Here is a 22,527-nt window from a genome sequence, read left to right on the forward strand (position 1 = left end):
ATTGATTACATGTCATTTACATAGTTTATATTAATGACAACTATATTTTTATTTTTCGATTCATTGCTTCGCAAATAGGTCAATAAATTGAAAATCAGGGTAGGAATTTGTTGCATTTGCGAACTTTTTTATCTTCCTGCTTATTTTACATTGCTACACCTTTGTAAAATAGACTGAATATTGTCAATCAATATGTGAAAGCTATGCCTCTTTCGTAACAAATCCAATTTGAAAGTTGACATTACCTTTTTATTGGTTGTAACCATAGAATTACTTGACCCAGTAAACCCACAAGTGAAACTGAGACTCATTTTGTGTTACAGTGTGAAACTGCGTCAGCTGCAGAATACTTATGGGCTCTGGCCGATGAAATCATTCTGTGTACACTTGATTAGATTTTAATATATTATCATAGTTTCCTTTTGTCAAAAAACAAAGATAGGTCTTGGGAATATAATTTATTTCTTATTGAACTTTCAAATCAGCCTATTTAAAGCTGCGTTCAAATTTTGAAAGAAAATTACTAGTTAAAGCATCATCTTTGTTTTATGTTAAAAGTATCATGTCAGGTAAAATTTATGAGCTCCTTTATATTTTGGTTTATTAGCAAACATGAATTATGAACAAAGTACTACTTTTCAAATCCTATTTTCTGCTTCGTGGCATTAATTTGTATCATGCGCAAGGCAATTATTTTGATGAATCTTAATTAGGAAGCATTATAGCTGGCTAAGGTTAATGATCAATTTTAGTTATTTTTGGTTTTCCACCATGACTTTTCTTTTGAGAGAAAACACAACTTTTAGAACATAGAAGATGATTCTATGAATTAACAGAATGATTCATACATAAATGTTCATACATTGATTGATAAAACATTCAAAAGACAACATTTAAATGCTTCTTCCTTCTGCATTTCTAATTTTGATGGATGCCAATTTTCTAGTAGGAGGGGGTAAAAACTGCAGAAATACTTTCTTTACTGATTTTCCAGTACATGGATTACATGCTGGATTTTGAAAATGTATGCAGAAGTACATGTACTTTTTACCTTTACATATTTTTGATGTTTTTCTTTTTAGAGCCGTATTTGCCCATTCTTAATAGATCCATCTTCACGTGCCACAGAGTGGTTAAAGAGTCACTTGAAGGAGGCACGCCTGGAAGTCATTAACCAACAGGTATGTATTCTTGCAGCAGGTAGAGTTAATCACCCTATGAAGTGAATAAACAACAAAGTAACTATGGGCTAGAGTTATGCTCTCCTAGAGTTGAAAGGGAGGATATATAAAATCGTTTGGATATTCTTCCCTTTGCCTAACTGCACATCCCTAACTTTGGAGAATTTGATAGGGGTGGAAGAGACAACAGGCTATTAAGAGCATCATAATACTGTCATTCACAATTTACCCATATCTGAATTCTGATGCTGTGGACCATGTAAAGCTGATGGCGGTAATTCTGCAAGATTCTTAGTCCTCCGTCCTGAGAAAATGGCAGGGATTTAGTCTTCGAACAATTATCTCTGATTCTGCCACTAAATAGAGCAGCTGTTGGGCTCATGGCTCGGTTCCCCACTATATTTTTAGGTCAAGTGGTGGGAGCAGGGCATCTTGTTATATCTAGCCCTGCATTTCAGTAAATTAAAATTCCTTTGAATGTGTCTGATTTAATTTATTATTTGTGTGGTCTCTATGATACTCTCAGCTAAAATTGGAATTGGCCAAAGACAGGAGAGAAACTCAAAGGAGGTAGTCCCATCTTATTGCCTGATGACAGCTCACATAGTGAAAGTTGTCAGGCTACATGCGTTTGCCTTCTCCACCCAGAAGTGAGGCCCTTTCAAGGCCTAAAGGCGATAAAGCTGCTTGTTGCCTTCCTTGTCCATCATAGTTTAATTGATATGTTAGGGATAGACAGAAAGGTGGTGGGAGTGCCAAGCATTTAGTTTTATAATGGGGTAAAAAATGAGGTCTGCAGATGCTGGAGATCAGAGCTGAAAATGTGTTGCTGGTTAAAGCACAGCAGGTCAGGCAGCATCCAAGGAATAGGAAATTCGACGTTTCGGGCATAAGCCCTTCATCAGGAATGAGGAGAGTGTGCCAAGCAGGCTAAGATAAAAGGTAGGGAGGAGGGACTTGGGGGAGGGGCGATGGAGATGTGATAGGTGGAAGGAGGTCAAGGTGAGGGTGATAGGCCGGAGTGGGGTGGGGGCGGAGAGGTCAGGAAGAAGATTGCAGGTTAGGAGGGCGGTGCTGAGTTGAGGGAACCGACTGAGACAAGGTGAGGGGAGGGGAAATAAGGAAACTGGAGAAATCGGAGTTCATTCCTTGTGGTTGGAGGGTTCCCAGGTGGAAGATGAGGCGCTCCTCCTCCAGCCGTCGTGTTGTTATGTTCTGCCGGTGGAGGAGTCGAAGGACCTGCATGTCCTCGGTGGAGTGGGAGGGAGAGTTAGTTGAGCCACGGGGTGGTTGGGTTGGTTGGAGGAGGAGTGCCTCATCTTCCGCCTGGGAACCCTCCAACCACAAGGAATGAACTCAGATTTCTCCAGTTTCCTCATTTCCCCTCCCCCCACCTTGTCTCAGTCGGTTCCCTCAACTCAGCACCGCCCAGCTAACCTGCAATCTCCTTACTGACCTCTCCGCCCCCACCCCACTCCGGCCTATCACCCTCACCTTGATCTCCTTCCACCTATCACATCTCCATCGCTCCTCCCCCAAGTCCCTCCTCCCTACCTTTTGTCTTAGCCTGCTTGGCACACTCTCCTCATTCCTGATGAAGGGCTTATGCCCGAAACGTCGAATTTCCTATTCCTTGGATGCTGCCTAACCTGCTGTGCTTTAACCAGCAACACATTTTCAGATTTAGTTTTATAAACCTATCTAATTTGAAACATCAATGAGGGTTCTATCTAATGGCATGCAGCTATTAGATTTGATAAAATTGTTCTCAAATTTCTTCTCTTCTAACGAAATCTACATCAAACAAACTCCAAACTAAACTCTTGAAAAAATTAAAATTAGAATGAAATTGTTGAAACAAACAGCATTGAAGATCAAACCATAAAGCAGGTATAAATTTCTTCTGTGACTTCATTGACATTACTTTAACTTTTAACAAAAGCCAGAATTTAATTTTCATTTCCAAATCCTCTTGTGACGATGGTGGTGGTGAGCCATTTTCTTGAACCTCTGCAGTCTGGTGTACCTGGTATAGATGCACCTGTAGTGTTAATAAGGGAGATTCAGAAATTGGTGCATTGATGGTGAAGAAACAGTGATATCTTTCCAAATCAGAGTGGTGTATGGCTTGGAGGGGAACTTGCAGATAGTGGTGTTCCCATGTATTTGCTGCCCTTGTCCTTCTAGGTGGTAGAGGTCGCAGGTTTGGAAGGTACTTCTGACGAAGCCCTGGTGAGTTATTACAGTGTACCTTGAATGTGGTATACACTGCTGTGCCTGTGCGTTGGTGTTGGAGGGAGTGAATCTTTAAGGTTGTGGACATATGCTGGAATAGAGATGCCTGAGGCAAACTGATTCTTGTAAAAATTCAAAATATTGTAGATGCTGGCAATCTGAAATAAATACAGAATCGTCTGGGAATATGCAACACGTCAAGCACATTTGAGGAGCAAAACAGAGTTAATGAAAAATCATTCACCTGAAATATTGGTCAGAATACTCAGCCTTCTGAGAAGCCTGGGGAAGGATATTAGGATATTCAAGTGGATTGAAGCAGGCAGATAGCTGCTTCCTTCTTGCCATCATAGAAATAAAATTCTGGCAGGTCGACCCAAATTCAACTTTCCTGCCCCAGCACCAATTGAGGCGAATTAAGTAGTCAACTAATTACAAATTAAGGGTCAACTTTATACTCTTATCACAATTTACTGTGTTCGTGGAGGCCAGAGCAATGGCAGCTTCATGTTTGTTAATTAGTATGGTCCACCTGCTGGCTTATATTGGGATACCTCGATCTGCCCCAATCTGGTGCATTGGTGGGGGGCACAGACAAGAGATTTGGCTGATGAAAACCACCCTTCTGCTTTTGCTTCTAGTCTGCTTTTATTCAACAGAATGTGAAACAATTATTATTGAAGATGATACCTCGTTTCATGTAAAAAGTTTCATGTAAATCCTTGTGAGGGAGATCTGCATGGTGTTCACATGTGTAAAATTATGATAATTTTGTATTTAAGTATAAGTTGAATCTTTCTGTTTCACTAGATCACACATTTTACAATGTACCTGATTGCTAAATATTAAATAGTTGTCTCTATTAACAACTGGACAGGATTCTAACTTCATAACAGCAGTGGAGTTGGCTGTGCGTTTTGGGAAGACACTAATTATTCAAGAGATGGATGGAGTTGAGCCTGTATTGTATCCACTACTGAGAAGGGATCTTATTGCTCAGGGTAAGTGATTCTAGTCAATCATTTTGGTTAAATGGAGTAAAATACTTAACGTGATTCAGTTTGTATGAGTGTCTGAATCGGGTTGGAAATCAGACCTGGTACTCGAAAAGAACAGAAAGGTCTTGGTGCTCTGGTAGTGGTATCTGTGAAAGTCACAAAAACATTATGTATGAAACTTATGGATTGGTTCTTGAGGAGATCATTTAGTATTATTGTTCTGTGCTAGTATAAAGTTCTAATAATTTCATGGATACTTTTGGCTTAGTTCAAGCTTATATTTACCTTTAACCCACAATGCTTTCGATATTATATAAATGTTCTGCATAAACAATACTTAATTTCTATTGATGCCTAGACATGATTTATCCAGACTAAAAAATTCATGACATAGCAATATCTTGAAGTATTGTTCACAGATAAAAAGGATTTAACATGCATAATTGAAACACCTTCGCTTCTCTCAAACTTCTCTGCTTTTGGTCAAAATGTAGTCCTGTAATGCTTCTTAAAGTTATCACATGTCTCAACTCATAAGTATTATCTCTGTGTTCTCTGATTATACTTGTACAATCACCACGTGCAACTTTAATTCTATTTAGCTATGAATCAAGGATCTTTAGAATGAATACTGCAGTCTTCATGGAGATAGTCTTGCCTTCAAATTGAGAATACCATCCATTGTGTTGTGTGACACTATCACCATGCCAAATGGGACAGACTTTGAACAGATCTAGCAACTTAACTGTTCATCCACGCGGCACTTTGGGCAACCATCAACATCAGGAGACTTGTATTCCAACACAATCTGCAACTTCATGGCTTGACCTATCCCCCACCCGATGATCAAAGCTGGAGAGTGCTGGAGGGCATGTCAGGAGCAGCACTAGTCATACTACTTGCCTGGCCAATTGCTTATGTAGCAAGTGATATGCAGAGCTAAACGATTCCACAACCAATGATCACATCTAAGCTCTGCAGTCCTATAATGTCCAGTTGTCAATGGTGGTAGACAATTAAAACTACTCCCTGGATGAGGAGGCCGTACAAACATCCCCATTCTAAATGATGGAAAAGCCCATCACAATGTTCCCAATGCTTCAGCCGATGTTTTGCACCAGTCTTTAGCCAGAAATGCTGACCTTGTCAAGAGATCCATGGCATCACAGATATTCTTCAGAACAGTAGGATTCTTGCCATGTGTTATCAAAAAATAACTGAAGGCATTGGATACTGTAAAGACTATGGGCCCTGACAACATTTCGAGGCAATAGCACTGAAGATCTGTGCTTAAGATGTGCGCTTGCCACACCTGTATCTAACAGGTTCCAGTGCAGTTGTAACACTGGCATCTACCAATAATGTGGAAATTTGCCTCAGTGCGTCATGCATATGAAAAGGAGGACAAATCCAACTCAGATAATTACTGGGCAAAAGTGAGGACTGCAGATGCTGGAAACCAGAGTTTAGTTTAGAGTGGTGTTGGAAAAGCACAGCAGGTCAGGCAGCATCCGAGGAGCATGAAAATCGACGTTTCAGGCAAAGGCCCTTCATCAGGAAATTTTCTCAGATAATTACTGCCCAATCAGTCTGCTCTCTATTGTCAGTAAAGAGATGGAAGGCATCATCAACAAGCACTGCTTAAGCAACAGTCCACTCAATTATGCCCCGTTTGCGTTCTGCCATGGCCATTCAATTCCTGAGCTCATTACGACCATGGTTTAAACATGGACAGAAGAGCTGAATTAATTCCAGAGTTGATGTGAGAGTGACAGAACCTTTGATATCAAGGCTGCATTCAACTGAGCGTCAGCACCCCTAGCTAAACTCGAATCAATGAAAATCAGGGCAAAGTGTTTTTCTGATTGGACTCGTACCTGACTCAGAAGAAGGTGAATGTGGTTGTTGGAGGTCAGTTATCTCAGTTTCAGGACATCTCTATTGGAGATCCTCATTTGGAAGCACACTAGCTTTCAGAGCCACGTTCCTTCATCAGGTGATTGTCGCTCCGAAAGCTAGTGCGCTTCCAATTAAACCTGTTGGACTATAACCTAGTGTTGTGTGATTTTTAACTTTGTACACCCCAGTCCAACACCGGCATCTCCAAATCAGGAGATCCTCATGGTAGTGTCCTATGCCCAACCATCTCCAGCTCCTTCATCAATGATGTTCCCTCTGTCATAAGGTCAGAAGTGGAGGTGTTTTTTGACTGCACAATATTCAACACGATTGATGACTCCTCAGATACTGAAGCAGTTCATGTTCAAATTTAGTAAGACTGGACAATATCTAGTCTAGGGCCAGTAGCATCACACCACACAAATGCTGGCAATGACTATCTATGACAAGACGAGTCTAACCATTTCCCATGATATTCAATGGTATTACTGCACTGAATCCCTCACTATTAATATGCTAGAATTGCCATGACCTTAACCTGAACTGGACAAGCTACTAAATATTGGCTAGAAGAGTAGGTCAGAGACTAGGAAAACTACAGTGAGTAACTCACTTCCTGACCAAAGCCTGTCCACCAATTACAAGGCACAAGTCAGGATTGTGATGGAATACTTCCCACTTGCCAGGATGTGTACTGCTCCAACAATACTCAAGAACCTTCAAACTATCCAAGACAAAACAGCCCATTTGATTGGCATCACATCTACAAACATCTAAGTGATGCTTAGTAGTGGGAGTGCAAACCCAGGTAGAAAATGCGCAGCAGAAATTCACCAAGGTTCCATATCCAATTTTATCTCAAAGGACAAGGGCAGTAGATATGTTGAACACTATCAAACACTGTGTAGTTTGATCCTTGTAAGATGCAGTTACAATGGCAGTCAAGGTGATGATGTAAATTATTGATACATTTTCACCAATGAACATACGTTTTTAATGAAGAGTTATCCGTGCTGGCTATGCGCCGTCATACACAGTTGTGTTTCCATTCCTTCCCATTATGTGTGCTGTGTAGTGCTGTTTGTAGCTAGATTGACCTTAGTTTTAAATATGGAATAGAATGTAAAAATCCTAAAAGGCCCCAGGAATTGTAAGTACTTCTGCCACTTGAGCACATGACAACATATGTATGGTACCAAAGAGGCAAGGTTCACACATAATAACAAGCAACAGAGATTTGTGTAAGATAGCTCTCAGAGTAAAACTGCCTTTGAAACTCCCTGAATTCAATACCCTGAATTCAACACTTGACCAATTTTTGGTAAAATCTAGCCCCCTGTACACTTTCTTACCATCTCATCATGGTGAAAACTCAACAGCCAATTAAGAAGTCCCATGTATGTTCTTAATATTCGGATGAATATAATGTTCAATTGGCTTGCAACTCCCATTAGCTACATAGAAGTCCCATCTAGTGCCAGTGCTATGGCGAATCCACTACCCCTTTTTTTTAACAGGGCACCTGAAGGTGCTGAAGGATGCACTCATAAGAACAGGATACGATGCTCAATTCATCAATCGCCAGTACCAATGTGCCACAGTGAGTAACCATAATGACCTCCTCAGGAGACAGACACTGGATACGACCGATAGGGTGCCCTTTGGCATTTAGTACTTCCCTGGAGTGGAGAAAATATGCTTTGTTCTTTGCAACCTGCAACACATTATATCGATGAGGATGAACGCCTTCACTTCTCACCTTTAAACAACCACTAAACCTTAAATACGCCATTATTGGCAGCAAACTGCCCAGCCAGGGCAATATTGATCACAACACCATACTACCGTGTCATGGCAATCTCTGCAAGACGAGTCAGGGTCAACATGGACACTACCATTACATGTGGGCACACTACCCACCACGTATGCAGCTGATATTCGTGTGACTCAGCCAACATTGTCTATCTCACATGCTGCAGGCAAGGATACCCCGAGGCATGGTATATTGGCGATACCAAGCAGAATCAATGAGAACGGATAAATGGACACAGAGCAGCAATCGCCAGACAGGGGTGTTCCCTCCCAGTTGGGGAACACTTCAGCGGTGAAGGACATTTGGCCTCGGATCTTCGGGTGACCGTCCTCCAAAGTGGATTTCAGGATACACAACAACGCAGACTTACTGAGCAGAGGCTGATAACCAAGTTCAATAGCCACTTGGATGACCTCAGTCAGGATCTTGAGTTCATGTAACACTACAGGTGACCTTACTACACTGTACAATCTCACATACTCACTCACACACAAGCACGCATGCATTCACGGAGACCCTTTCTCATACACACGCTCTCTCAGATGCACGCACATAGACATGCGTGTGTATATACACACACACACACACACACACACACACACACCCCCTCTCACATACTTGTGTACGTAGTCTATCAAGTGTGCACGCATGCGCATAGACACTCTCTCTCCGTCTTTCTCTTTTTCTCTCTCTCTCTCATACACACACACACACGCACACACACAGGTCTATGGGGTGAATTTGTATTTGTAGATACATTCTATTTTATTCAAAAAGTACACAATCTGTTGGCAGTCAATTCATGTAACATTTTATAAATTCCTATTTTGGAAGTAGAACAAGTCTGACGCAAGGTTGGAATGCAGACAAATCCTAATCTCACACATTTTTCATTCATTGTTTGAGCTGAGATGTCACTTTTTTTTAAACAAAACCTTAAGTTATCTCGGGACTATGACTTGAAAGAAGTTCTTGGATTTACATATTGACCAATCAAAACCTGCAACCCCTTTCTAAGTGATGAAGGACTTAACAGCGATCTAGGTTTGTTCAATACAATGCATTACTTGTATGACACTTTCATCTTTTACTATAAATTCTGTGTCCTATGATCCTGCTCCAGCCCTCTGAAAACTTGTACTTACAAATAAACCTATTGGACAATAACCTGGTGTTGAGTGATTTTTAACTTTGTCCACCCCAGTCCAACATTGGCATGTCCACATTGTATCTTTTTGATTCACCTCTCCTGGGCACGAAGGAAGAAAATTAAGTAGTGCCAAAATTGCTATGGTATCATACAATAATAGCATTATGCTGCACTTCTCACTTAAAGCACTATAGTAGACTACTTTTATGTTAAAGTACTAAACACATTCAATTATGAAAAGTTTTATGTCATTGAAGTAGTTTTAATGCTGTTGACCTTTAAGAGAAGCATAATTGAAACAGTATTATTTCATCCATTTCATTGACGCAATGCAAAGTCTGCAGATTCAGAATAGAAAATAATACATTTCGTGAACAGATAATTGCATTTCTTTAATCCAGCCTTCAACAAAACTCTTAACTGTTGATATGGAAACACCTTATATGGCTCTTAAGAAACTTTATTTGCCTAAGTTTCTGTGCTTATGCTTTTATTCTCTTGATATATTTAGTAGTTAATAAAGGGAAAAACTTATACTAAAAAATTTCAAAATATGTGATCAGTAATGAAGTGACAGTGTTTTCTGTATCCCTTGAAGAAAGCTTTCAGCAGATCTAGCAATATATGTGATGTTGAATTACCCTTGCTCAATATTAATTTAATTCTACATCCAACCACACTGAGGTGATCAAACATGCTTAGCAAGTCACGTACTGAAGAATTTTAGATAGCAAGACCGAGACAAGCGCAGATTATATTGACTATATAATCATACATTTTTTTTTAATCTTAATGAATACATTTTACATTGTTTAAACATAAAATTAGTTTTTCAGCGAGAATGCTCAGCAGTAATTCTGGCTTAATATGTAGTTTAAAATTCAAAATTCCGCTTGCTGATTCAATTTTTCTTGTATTTTATTATGAAAATATTAGCATAAAAAATGAAATTTTATGTCAAATCAGATCATTTTTAAGGTTTCAAATGTGATGATTCCAGCGTAAACCCAATGAAAGCTGCATTGACAGTGATTGCTTGCGTTCCATGTGTTTTGTTTGCATTTTTGGGATGTGGAATTCACGAACTGGGTCAGCATGTATTACTACTCATCACTAGCTTCCTGTGATTAGGCGATGGTGAGCTATCTTTTTGAGCTGCAATTTGTTTGCTGTAGGTATACCCACATTAGAAAGCGAGTTTCAAGCAGCATTTAACTGTGCCTGAAGTTGCTTACAGTGTCACATTTGTAATGACAGCAAAAGATGACTCTTCCATTGTATAACGTGACCTAATAATATTGTAACCATTTACAAAGAAAAAATTGAATCCATTTAAACTCATCTTTAAATATATCCTTCATCTATGTTTTTTCAGAACTAAACTAAGGTTTAGTTCATCTATGTTTTTTCAGAAAAGTGTCAAATAGATCAGATTACTTACAGTATGGAAACAGGCCCTTCGGCCCAATAAGTCCACACTGCCCCTCTTGAAGAGCAACCCACCCAGACCCATTTCCCTCTGACTAATGCACCTAACACGATGGGCAATTTAGCATAGCCAATTCACCTAACCTGCACATTTTTGGACTGTGGGAGGAAACTGGAGCACCCGGAGGAAACCCACGCAGACACGGGGAGAAAGTGCAAACTCCACACAAACAGTTGCCTGAGGTGGGAGTTGAACCTGGGTCTCTGGTGCTGTGAGGACGCAGTGCTAACCACTGTGCCACCATGCCACCCATAGATTTAGAACTTTGAGTTGTTTGATCATAATGTGTTGAATGTGAGTTTTGCTACAAGAAATCAGTAGAATTGACTGCAATGAGTTTAAGGATATGCAGTTTAAAACTGGCAATTTCTTGCAAAAGAGGATTTAAAATCGCTGTTCCTGATTAATAGTAATTAAGTATTATAATTCTGTTTCTGTTGTCTGATGTTCTAGAATTTTCACTGTCCATTGTGCACTAGATTTTCCTCCAGCAGGTCTTCAGATAGCATATCTTATTAGTTAGTTCTAACATTCAGCTTTTTTATCTCAATACATTTTTGCTAATTAAGTTGCTGAAAGTGAGAACTGGTAAGAGTAAAGTGAGATAAAGAGGGATCTGGGACCTGAGTGAAAAAGGCAATTCTATATCTCCCCAAGCAATCAGTTTGGGGATTGAGAAATAAACAGTTGAAAATTGAGAAAAAAAGTGTATTTTAGTGTGGGAGAATTCAATATCAAGTCAGGTTAAAAAAGAGAAATAGACAGGGAGGACAAATGATTGTGTAAAAAAAGGAAAAGTGATAGAAAAGATAAAAATATAAAATGTAATTTCAAATTTAATATTTGAAAAATTTTCAAAAATAATTGAAAGCCAAAGGAATGAAACTTTGTACATTAATAGTAAATCTTCATGTCAGAGAGTGTGATTGGCAGTCTGTAGAATTTCTGCAGTGTTATCTTCTTCAAATGAATGCAGCAAGTACAATTGATTCTGCTTTATCTCAACTTCATTTCTTTGAAACCCACAAGCATATTTTTATTCTTTCCAAACTCAATCTCCTCATCAATATTCATACCGAACACTACTCTGAACATCTTCCACATTACCCAATGTTGAACCATTTGCATGTTTTCATGCATAAAGTGCTGCTTACCTATTTCTATTTTTCTTGACTTCATCTCCTTTTTTACTGCCAATCTCCAGATTAGACATCCTTTGTTTCAAATTTGGTCCAGTGTTGTTACCTCAGAAATTACCTCCAGGCTTGCATTCCATCGTTGGCCCTTCAGTTCTCCTACTCTGTATTCCTCTGCCACATTATTAATGATAGAACCTTCAATAACTTCTCGCTTTACACCTGCTTTCTTTCAACCTTTCAACGTCTCACCGAGATGTTCAAAATTTTCATATCTACCTTTTCACTACCATGTTTGAACCTTTCCTAACTTTTTCACTAACTAGTTTTTTGTGTGTAAAGTGCTTTGGGTGTTTAGTGGGCTCAGTGCCTTCCTTAACAACAAGTTGTATAAACACATCATGTACACAAATTTTTACCTTCTTTTCAAGGTGGCTGTTTTTGAGTGCCTTTAATTAAATTTTGCACTATGTAAACTATTATTACAGGACCTCGGTATGTTGTACAAATTGGTGATAAAATAATTGACTACAATGAAGAATTTCGCCTTTTTCTCGCAACTCGCAACCCCAACCCATCTATTCCACCTGACGCAGCTTCTATTGTCAATGAGGTTAATTTTACGATAACAAGGGAAGGTCTCCGTGGACAGGTAAATATACTTTTATTCACCTTTTAATATCTGTATGTTACTTGTCATATTCTGTATTGTTCATCTTAACAAGTCAATAATATAGTATTTTATATTGTGTGGAAGATATTATTGTTGCAGTATAATGTCTTTGAAATTCTTTACCAGACTGTAATGGCAATCCTTTAACTATGTTATAACTATCCTACTTCTCACTTATTTTTTAGACACTGTAAGTAATGCTACTATTTTTCCCTTTATTCCTCTTTTGTATCCAAGATCTGTACCTATGTACTTGTACCAAAGATGGTGCCATTAGAGGTAGCCATTATAGCAATTTTTCACTGTACTCCTTAACTTCTGTACTCGAGTACATGTGACAATAAAGGATATCCTATTCAGTGTTTAGTGATGAAAACTGTAGTTTTATTGCAAAGTGTTTGTGTGTACGTGTGCACACCTGTTAACAGTAATATGAAGTCCAAGTTATATCCAAAGGAAGCAAGATTATTTTTATGTGTTTGCTTTGATTATGTCTTGTCCTTTAAAAAGTGCAGGATTTAGAAATGAAGGTTAATGTTTAACTGTAAGGTTGGAGCTATGAAGAAGGCAGTTGGAAATACTAAGTACTTTATGAACAGATTAAGAGCGAGAAAGCACCTAAGCTGTTGGAAGAAAGCATATTATGCACTGAAATAATGTGATGTTAGTTTGCAACAACTGATGGGCTTGCAAAGAACATATTTTAAATTTAAATAGATGTGATAGCAACAATGAGAATACAAAAGAGTTTTAGTGTGTTTTAAATTAGATGTACTGGGAGTTGAGGAGTCATGGTCAGCAAGAAGGGAATAATGGAGGAGTGGTATCGTGCAAGACAGAATGTGAGCAGTAGCATTTTGCATATATTGCCAATTGGAATTGTGTGGAGAACAGGAATTTCGTAAAATGCCTGAGATGTAAAAAAAATCTATTGAAATTAAGATTTTCTCTTTATGATCAACAGAAAATTGTCTTTGTTAGCTACTTATAAACTGGTAATCTTTAATAATCATATCTCAAAGCATTTTCAATTACTGCAAAAATGTTAATTTGTTTTATGTCTTGAAGCTATTAGCTGTCACACTGCAACATGAGAAACCAGAGCTGGAGGAACGCAAGACAACACTCCTACAACAGGAGGAGGAGAAAAAGATTCAACTAGCAAAACTTGAAGATTCTCTGTTAGAGGTATTACATAGAGAAAATTGTATGTTTGTATGTTTGTATCAGTTAATTTAACAAGAAACCTATATTTAAAATCATACCAACATTTTAGCAATAGATCTGTTAAACTGATTTTTCATGAGATGGCAACCCTTATGTTGTTTGAAAGGCAAGGACTGATTAGGAATAGTCAACATGGCTTTGCGCATGGGAAATCATGTCCCACAAACTTGTTTGAGTTTTTTGAACAAGTAACCAAGAGGATTGATGAGGGCAGAGCAGTGGACGTGATCTATATGGACTTCAACTAGGTAAAAACAAGGATTGCAGATGCTGGAAACCAGATTCTAGATTAGAGATGCCGGAAAATCATAGCAGTTCAGGCAGCATCTGAGGAGTAGGAAAATCGACGTTTCGGGCAAAAGCCTTTCATCCTCGGATGCTGCTTGAACTGCTGTGCTTTTCCAGCACCACTCTAATGTAGAATCTATATGGACTTCAGTAAGGCTTTTGACAAGGTTCCCTTGGGAGACTGGTTAGCAAGGTTATATGTCACAGAATACGGGGAGAATTAGGCATTTGAATACAGAACTGGCTCAAAAGTAGAAGAGCGAGGGTGACGGTGGACGGTTGTTTTTCAGACTGGATTCCTGTGACCAGTGGAGTGCAACAAGGATTGGAGCTGGGTCCACTACTTTTCATCATTTATACAAATGATTTGGATGTGAGCATATGAGGTACAGTTAGTAAGTTTGCAGATGACACCAAAATTGGAGGTGTAGTGGATAGCGAAGCAGATTACCTCAGACTACTACAGGATCTTGATCAGATGGGCCAATGGGCTGAAAAGTGGCAGCTGGAGTTTAATTCAGATGAGTCTTAACAGGCCTTATACACTTAATGGTAAGGTCTTAGGGAGTGTTGCTGAACAAAGAGACCTTGGAGTGCAGGTTCATAGCTCCTTGAAAATAGAGTCACAGGTAGATAGGATAGTGAAGGTGGCATTTGGTCTGCTTTCCTTTATTGGTCAGAGTATTGAGTACAGGAGCTGGGAAGTCATGTTGTGTCTGTGTAGGAATTAGTTAGGCCACTGTTAATATTGGGTGCAGTTCTGGCCTCCTTCCTATTGGAATGATGTTGTGAAACTTGAAAGGGTTCAGAAAGGATTTACAAGGATGTTGCTAGGGTTGTAGGATTTGAGCCATGTAGAAAGGTTGAATAGGCTGGGGCTGTTTTCCTTGAGCGTTGGAAGCTGAGGGGTGATCTTATAGAGGTTTATAAAATCATGAGGGGCATGGATAGGATAAATTGCCAAAGTCTTTTCCCTGGTGTCGGGGAGTCCAGAACTAGAGGGCATAGGCTTAGGGTGAGAGGGGAAAGATATAAAAGAGAGCTAAGGGGCAACTTTTTCATATAGAGGGTGGTACGGGTATGGAATGAGCTGCCAGAGGAAGTGGTGGAGGCTGGTACAATTTCAACATTTAAAAGGCATCTGGATAGGTATATGAATAGGAAGGGTTTGGAGGGAAATGAGCCAGATGCTGGCAGGTTGGACTAGATTTGGTTGGGATATCTGGAGGGCATGAGTGAGTTGAACCGAATGGTCTGTTTCCATGCTGTACATCTCTATGATATTATGATTCATTGAGGTACATGGTGTGCATTAGCTGTGATTTAGGAAGGAGAAGCTCACAGAACTCAACAACATCTTGAACCAGGTCTGTAACCTCTGAATCAGGTAAGGGTGTTATTGTGATTGATTGTGTTGGTAACTGTGGCCATTCATTTGTTCTTATTGAAACCCTTCGCCACAATATCTATAACATGGGAAAGGGAAAATCATTGTTTCTCTGACCAGAGCTTGCACATGTCTTTGTCAGGATAATAGAACCTCTCATTGTGAAGCGTGCCACTGACTGGACGTGTATGCTGAGATTTACTCAATCCAAAAAGATTACCAAAGCCTGGATCTTCAACACAGCATGTTGGTAAATGCAGCAATCCTGGCTACAGTACTGATGCTTTTATTCTATCAGTCTGGTGTACTTTCTGTTTTGAGCCAAAACATCAAATCAGAGGATGGCGTCTGGGTCACATGGTCTATTAGTTTTATACTCGACTCCATTCTTAAGGCTGTCTTTGCCAGCATACATTTAATGAAACCCACCCTGCTACAAACCGTATTCTAGAGTGGACTACTTCTGTGTTGAAGCAACTGGTTTTCTGCCTTTACTGCTCTGGGGGTGCCTCAAAAAACTTAATAGAATGTGATAGACCATTGAGTATAGGAGCTAAAAACAATGACTGCAGATGCTGGAAACTAGATTCTGGATCAGTGGTGCTGGAAGAGCACAGCAGGCATATATATCCCTGGTGGTGGGGTCTTTTTGGAGGTGGCGGAAATGTTGCTGGATGATTTGGTTTATGCATGTTGGTAAATTCAGGCAGCATCCAAGGAGCAGCAAAATCGACGTTTCGGGCAAAAGCCCTTCATCAGGAATAAAGACAGAGAGCCTGAAGCGTGGAGAGATAAACTAGAGGAGGGTGGGGGTGGGGAGAAAGTAGCATAGAGTACAATAGGTGAGTGGGGGAGGGGATGAAGGTCAGGGAGGAGAGGGTGGAGTGGATAGGTGGAAAAGGAGATATGCAGGTAGGACAAGTCCAAACAAGTCATGGGGACAGTGCTGAGCTGGAAGTTTGGAACTAGGGTGAGGTGGGGGAAGGGGAAATGAGGAAACTATTGAAGTCCACATTGATGCCCTGGGATTGAAGTGTTCTGAGGCGGAAGATAAGGTGTTCTCCCTCCAGGCGTCTGGTGGTGAGGGAGCGGCGGTGAAGGAGGCCCAGGAACTCCATGTCCTCAGCAGAGTGGGAGGGGGAGTTGAAATGTTGGGCCATGGGGTGGTGTGGTTGATTGGTGCGGGTCTCCCGGAGATGTTCCCTGAAGCGGTCTGCTAGTAGATGCCCAGTCTCCCCAATGTAGAGGAGACCGCATCGGGAGCAACGGATACAATAAATGATATTAGTGGATGTGCAGGTAAAACTTTGGATGTGGAAGGCTCCTTTAGGGCCTTGGATAGAGGTGAGGGAGGAGGTGTGGGCGCAGGTTTTACAGTTCCTGCGGTGGCAGGGGAAGGTGCCAGGATGGGAGGGTGGGTTGTAGGGGGGGGCGTGGACCTGACCAGGTAGTCACGGAGGGAACGGTCTTTGCGGAAGGCTGAAAGTGGTGGGGAGGGAAATATATCCCTGGTGGTGGGGTCTTTTTGGAGGTGGCGGAAATGTCGCTGGATGATTTGGTTTATGCGAAGGTTGGTAGGGTGGAAGGTGAGCACCAAGGGCGTTCTGTCCTTCTTACGGTTGGAGGGGTGGGGTCTGAGGGCAGACGTGCAGGGTGTGGACGAGATGTGTTGGAGGGCATCTTTAACCACGTGGGAAGGGAAATTGCGGTCTCTAAAGAAGGAGGCCATCTGGTGTGTTCTGTGGTGGAACTGGTCCTCCTGGGATCAGATACACTGAGACATTGAGTATAGGAGTTGGGACATCAAAATGAAGTTGTACAGGACATTGGTGAGGGTACCTTTTGGGGTACTTTGTACAGTTCTGATCACCCTGTTATAGGAAGAATATTATTCCGTCATAAAAATACCAAAGTAGAAGAGTTTGATTCGAAATCTGCAAGCATTAGAACTGAGAGAATTTAAGATTTGAAGAAAAGTTCACATCAGATTTGGAAGGACATATCCAGTTGTCTCTACTGTCAATGGTAGAAAACCTGGAAGGAGTCAGTTAAATGGAACACTAAAGAATTGAGGTAGGGATGTATTTTCCCTGGATTTGAGTCTCTGTAATGGAAAGTGTCAAGAAATTAGTTGAAACATTATTTTCCTGTATCAACTGGCATCATAACAGCATTACAAGATTCACATATTTCTCTTCATTAAGCCATCCATTGAATAAGGATCCACTGCTGTTTGCCATGCTGCCAATTTGTTTTAACCTGTACACATTGAAAATAATTCAGAGTTTGGTTGTGGCAGCAAGCTGGCATTGGAGGCTGATAGTGAGCAATTGTATTTCAGGCTCCCTTGAACAATTTGGAAATCTAGTCCCAGATGATATTCAAGCTAGTATTTTGAATTGAAAATATAGGACAGACTTGTATATAGTTTTTAAAAAGGTATGAGAATATTTTAATTCTGAGTCATAGAGATCCACAGATTAGAAAGAGGCCCTTCAGCTCATCGGGTGTGCACTGCTTAAAAACCAGCACCTAACTGTTTTAATCCCATTTTTCAGCATTTTGGCACTGCAAGTGCACATCTAAATGTTATTTAAACGTTATGAGAGTTTCTGCCTCCACTATCCTTATAGTCAGAGACTTCCTGATTCACCCACTGGGTGAAAGAATGTTTCCCATGTCATGTACACTTTCTGACCCTTACCTTAAATCGATGCCGCTGAAAATGTGTTGCTCGAAAAACGCAGCAGGTCAGACAGCATCCAAGGAGCAGGAGAATCGACGTTTCGGGCATGAGCCCTTCTTCAGGAAGATTCTCATGCCCTAAACGTCGATTCTCCTGCTCCTTGGATGCTGCTGCCTGACCTGCTGCGCTTTTCCAGCAACACATTTTCAGCTCTGATCTCCAGCATCTGCAGTCCTCACTGTCTACTTAAATCGATGTCCCCAGTCATTGGTCCCGCTACAGTATCTACTCTATCTGTCTGTGCCTCTCGTAACCTTATGCATTTCAATCAGAGTCTCCTCTGTGCTAAGGAGAAAAAAGTCTATCGAATCTCTTTTCATAACTGAACTCTGCAGCCCGGACAACATCATTGTAAATCTCACTGCACCTTCTCTAGTGCTGTCCCATCTCTCCTACAATGTGGACTCCAAAACTGCACACAACACAAGTTAAATTTTCTTTTACCGTATTAGGCAGGAATGAAATAGAGGCCTCAAAATTTGATGGACATAGCAGCATATTAATGTTAATAATATTTATGCATTGAAATATTTATGAAGCTCTGAGGTGTTTGTTATTTAACTTTGTTGTGAACAAATTTTCTGATATTTGGTTAGCTGCATTCAATAATTTTGATGCTATTATCAAGAATGAAATTAGAAAGACAATAGATTTATTTTCAAAATCTTTAATCCTTCTGTATCTGTACTACAAATTCAACAATGTAATCATCCAGTTCTAATAGAAATCATTGAGAACTACACTCTTTGATGTGAGTCATGCATTGCTGTGAGAGTGGTATATATCAATAATCAGATCTTCTACCCAGTGACTCCTTTCAGTAACTGAACCCATTCAATCAATACTTTTCTTGTATGTCAGGTGTATATAATGTGAAACCCTATCAGACTTTACTGAAGTAATTAGCATAATTTCATTTGCATTTTAAATTTTTAAAAAACATTTAGAAACGAGATGAGTACTACCTGAGACAGGGAGGAATGTGCAGCAGGTTAGTATCACTATAACACAAACTGGGAGTGCAGCAGTGCTAACCACTGAGCTACTGTGCCATCCCATATTCTCTGGTATCAACTTATAGAACTGCCTATGGATTGTCTTCAATGCCAGTGTTTCTTACCTTAGGTAAGAGGCTTAAAGCGGTTCACAAACGTCTGTCTGTAATCTGATTTGTGCCTTGTTTAGTTTTAACAGCACCTCTCTACTTTTAGATTCCATTGATAGGACGGTTCTAGATACAGCTTTAAATTAACTATTTGAGGGGGAGAAATGTGAGGAGTGGAGGGGATGAAGACCCAATGGAAGTGATGTTTAAAATCGAAAAAGAAACGAGAGTAGTGCTGTATTTGAGTGAAGAGGTGAATGAAAGTCAAAGTGTGACAGGAAGGGTAGATAATATAAGCTGAAGAGTACGGTAGAAATTAGAAAATACACTGTTAAAAACCCCTTGGCATCATGGTAGTCCACAAACCTATCAACACACTAAAACAGCAGCTAATGAATTTGAAAGATGCTATACAGACAACAAGTAAAACTAATGTCATTTACAAAATACCATGCAAGGACTGTAACATACACTACATTGGACAAACAGGCAGAAAACTCGCCACCAGGATATATGAACATCACCTAACCACAAAAAAGACTCTCACTAGTATCCTTAGATACAGATGAGGGAGGACACCACTTCAACTGAGACAACACATCCATCCAAGGACAAGTCAAACAGAGACATACACAAAAATTCCTAGAAGCATGGCATTCCAACCGGAACTCTATCAACAAACACATTGACTTGGATCCCATTCACCACCCCTTGAGAAAAAGAACAGAAAGTGACATCACCATAAGAAATGATGTCACCACAGGAAATAACATCACCGACCCAAGGAAACCCAAACATATAAATAGAAAGTGGGCTTCACCACCAGTGCTTCATCTGGAGGCTCACTGAAGATGTTACCGAGTATAGTGATGAAACATCTGAAAACAAACCTTCCAGCTCTGAGCAAACCATATTCCAGCAAGAAGAGGATCTTAGTGGTGAGTGACTATAGGTCTATTTGTGAGTTCATTGACAATTAGGACTTATTTTGATCTCATTGATGTGTATTTCTTATTCTTCTGAGCACCAGATAGAAACTACATGGCCAGTACTGCAGATGCTGGAGATTAGAGTCAAGAAGTGATGCTGGAAAAGCACAGCAGGTCAGGCAGCATCCGAGGTGCAGGAAAATCAAAGTTTTAGCAAAAGCTCTTCATCAGGATTCCTGATGAAGGGCTTTTGCTCGAAACTTTGATTTTCCTGCTCCTTGGATGCTGCCTGACCTGCTGTGCTTTTCCAGCATCACGCTAGCAACCAAATGGCGTCAACTCCTAACAGGAAAGTTAGTGTGGGTACCTGGTGACTCTAGCTCGATGCTTGCTTGTCTGAATGGCAGCCAGCAACACCTCTGGATACACTTCATGGTCAGTGACCGCTGCACCCCCATTCAGGGATGTTGGCATCAGGTATGCACCAGCCTCCCCACATCATCATGGCCAATCTCCAACACACTGACAGCATAATCCAAAGTGTTATGAAGTTGAAGGCGTGTACTGGACCTTTAAGAGAGAGTAAATGCTCTTCTGTACTGAGAGATGATTAGCACCTGTAAATGTGACTAGTTGGCAGTCTCAGAGTGAAAATTGAAAATATGTAACATATAGCTGTGAATGGATATCTGAGTTTTGGTTGCTGATTTGACCATTAAAATTTAACAAATCATTTAAATTATGCCCCAGGATACTAAAACCCAATTGAGTTGAAATTTAATGTTTTGCCAACATCAAACCAATGAGACAATCCAATGTTGGAGGGAGTATACAATGCGGACATTTTGAAAATTGGTCAGAGAGCTGCTGTAGAGAGAGGAACTCATGGAGAGCTAACATCTTGTTCTTAAAGAAATTGGAAAACACTTTCTATCAAAGATACCTTTTTATGTGAAACATACTTGCAGTAAAAAAGAAAGATGGCATTCCAGTCAGATCCTCAGCCACAGAGAAAAGACACAGAAGAAGGCAGTAGCTGTGTGGTTTTGAAATTCAGTGGATGTAATTTTTAATAAGTGTCTTATTGGAACAGCATAGTGTTATAGAGTTGGAAGCAGATACTAAGCAGTTAAGAGAATGAAGGGCTTAAACTTGTGAATAGTTGTTGTTAATGTTCACTTTTCAAGTAAAAAAATAAATTGATGCCACTTTCTTTGCACAGTGAAGTTTGTGAGTTCTCTGTCACTTCTATTTTAACAGATTACATGGCAAGGTGAGCTTTCTGGCAGTTTGGTTTAATTAACAGAGGGAAGAAAGTGTGGCGCTGGAAGAGCACAGCAGGTCAGGCAGCGTCTGAGGAGCAAGAGAATCGACATTTTGGGGATAAGTCCTTCATCAGGAACGAGGGAGGGAGTCATTCCTGATGAAGGGCTTATGCCTAATACATCAACCTGCTCCTCGGATGCAGCCTGATCTGCTGTGCTTTTGCAGCACTACCCTCTCGACTCTAATCTCCAGCATCTGCAGTCCTCGCTTTTACTAGTTAATTAACACAGAAGTTCACCTACGTATTGTAACAAAAACAATGTTCAATGTTGTGGAATATTATTGTTAATCGCAAGCAATCTTACAATACCATTGATCATTAGTTAGAAACATACAAAATAGGAGCAAGATTAGGCCATTTGGTCCTTTGAACCTGCCTTGCCAATTATTATAATCATGGCTGATCATCTAACTCAAAGGCATGTTTTGATTCAAGTGTTACATCCAACTTCTTGAAATCATACGATGTTTTGGCCTTGACACCTTTTTGGGTAGTGAATTCCATATATTCACCACTGTCAGAGTGAAGAAATTTCTTGTCATCTCAGTCCTAAATACTTAACTTTGAATCCTTGGGCTGTGACCCTGGGTTCTGGACTCCTCCACTAACCAAAGAATCCATTCTACATCTAACTTGTCTAGTCCTGTTAAAATTTATGTATTTCTATGAGATCTCCCCATATTCTTCTAAACTCCAATGAATGGAATCTTTCTTCATAAGTCAGTTCTGCCATCCCATGAATCATTTATGTAAACCTTTGCTGCGTTCCCTCTATAGTAAGAACATCCTTCCTCAGATAAGGAGACCAACACTGCATACAATATTCCAGGTATGATCTTACCAATGCCCTGTGCAATTGCAGCAAGACATCCTTGTTCCTGTACTCCAATCGTCTCGCTAACGTATCATTTGTCTCCTTTGCTGCTTGTTGATCAATTTAAGAC

At 40.2% G+C, this 22,527-nt stretch overlaps 1 protein-coding gene across 1 annotated transcript in view; it reads left to right on the forward strand.

Annotated features, from left to right (window-relative positions):
* Positions 1–22,527, forward strand: part of dync2h1 (dynein cytoplasmic 2 heavy chain 1) — a 561,613-nt gene that overhangs the window by 266,709 nt on the left and 272,377 nt on the right. The window contains exons 65-68 of the mRNA XM_060826048.1: positions 1,083–1,181; positions 4,294–4,417; positions 12,390–12,553; positions 13,643–13,762. Of these exons, the coding sequence (XP_060682031.1) occupies positions 1,083–1,181; positions 4,294–4,417; positions 12,390–12,553; positions 13,643–13,762 (507 nt within the window). The remainder of the gene's footprint in view (positions 1–1,082; positions 1,182–4,293; positions 4,418–12,389; positions 12,554–13,642; positions 13,763–22,527) is intronic.

The sequence above is a fragment of the Hemiscyllium ocellatum genome, chromosome 6, assembly GCF_020745735.1.
Source record: "Hemiscyllium ocellatum isolate sHemOce1 chromosome 6, sHemOce1.pat.X.cur, whole genome shotgun sequence".
Classification (NCBI taxonomy): Eukaryota; Metazoa; Chordata; class Chondrichthyes; order Orectolobiformes; family Hemiscylliidae; genus Hemiscyllium; species Hemiscyllium ocellatum.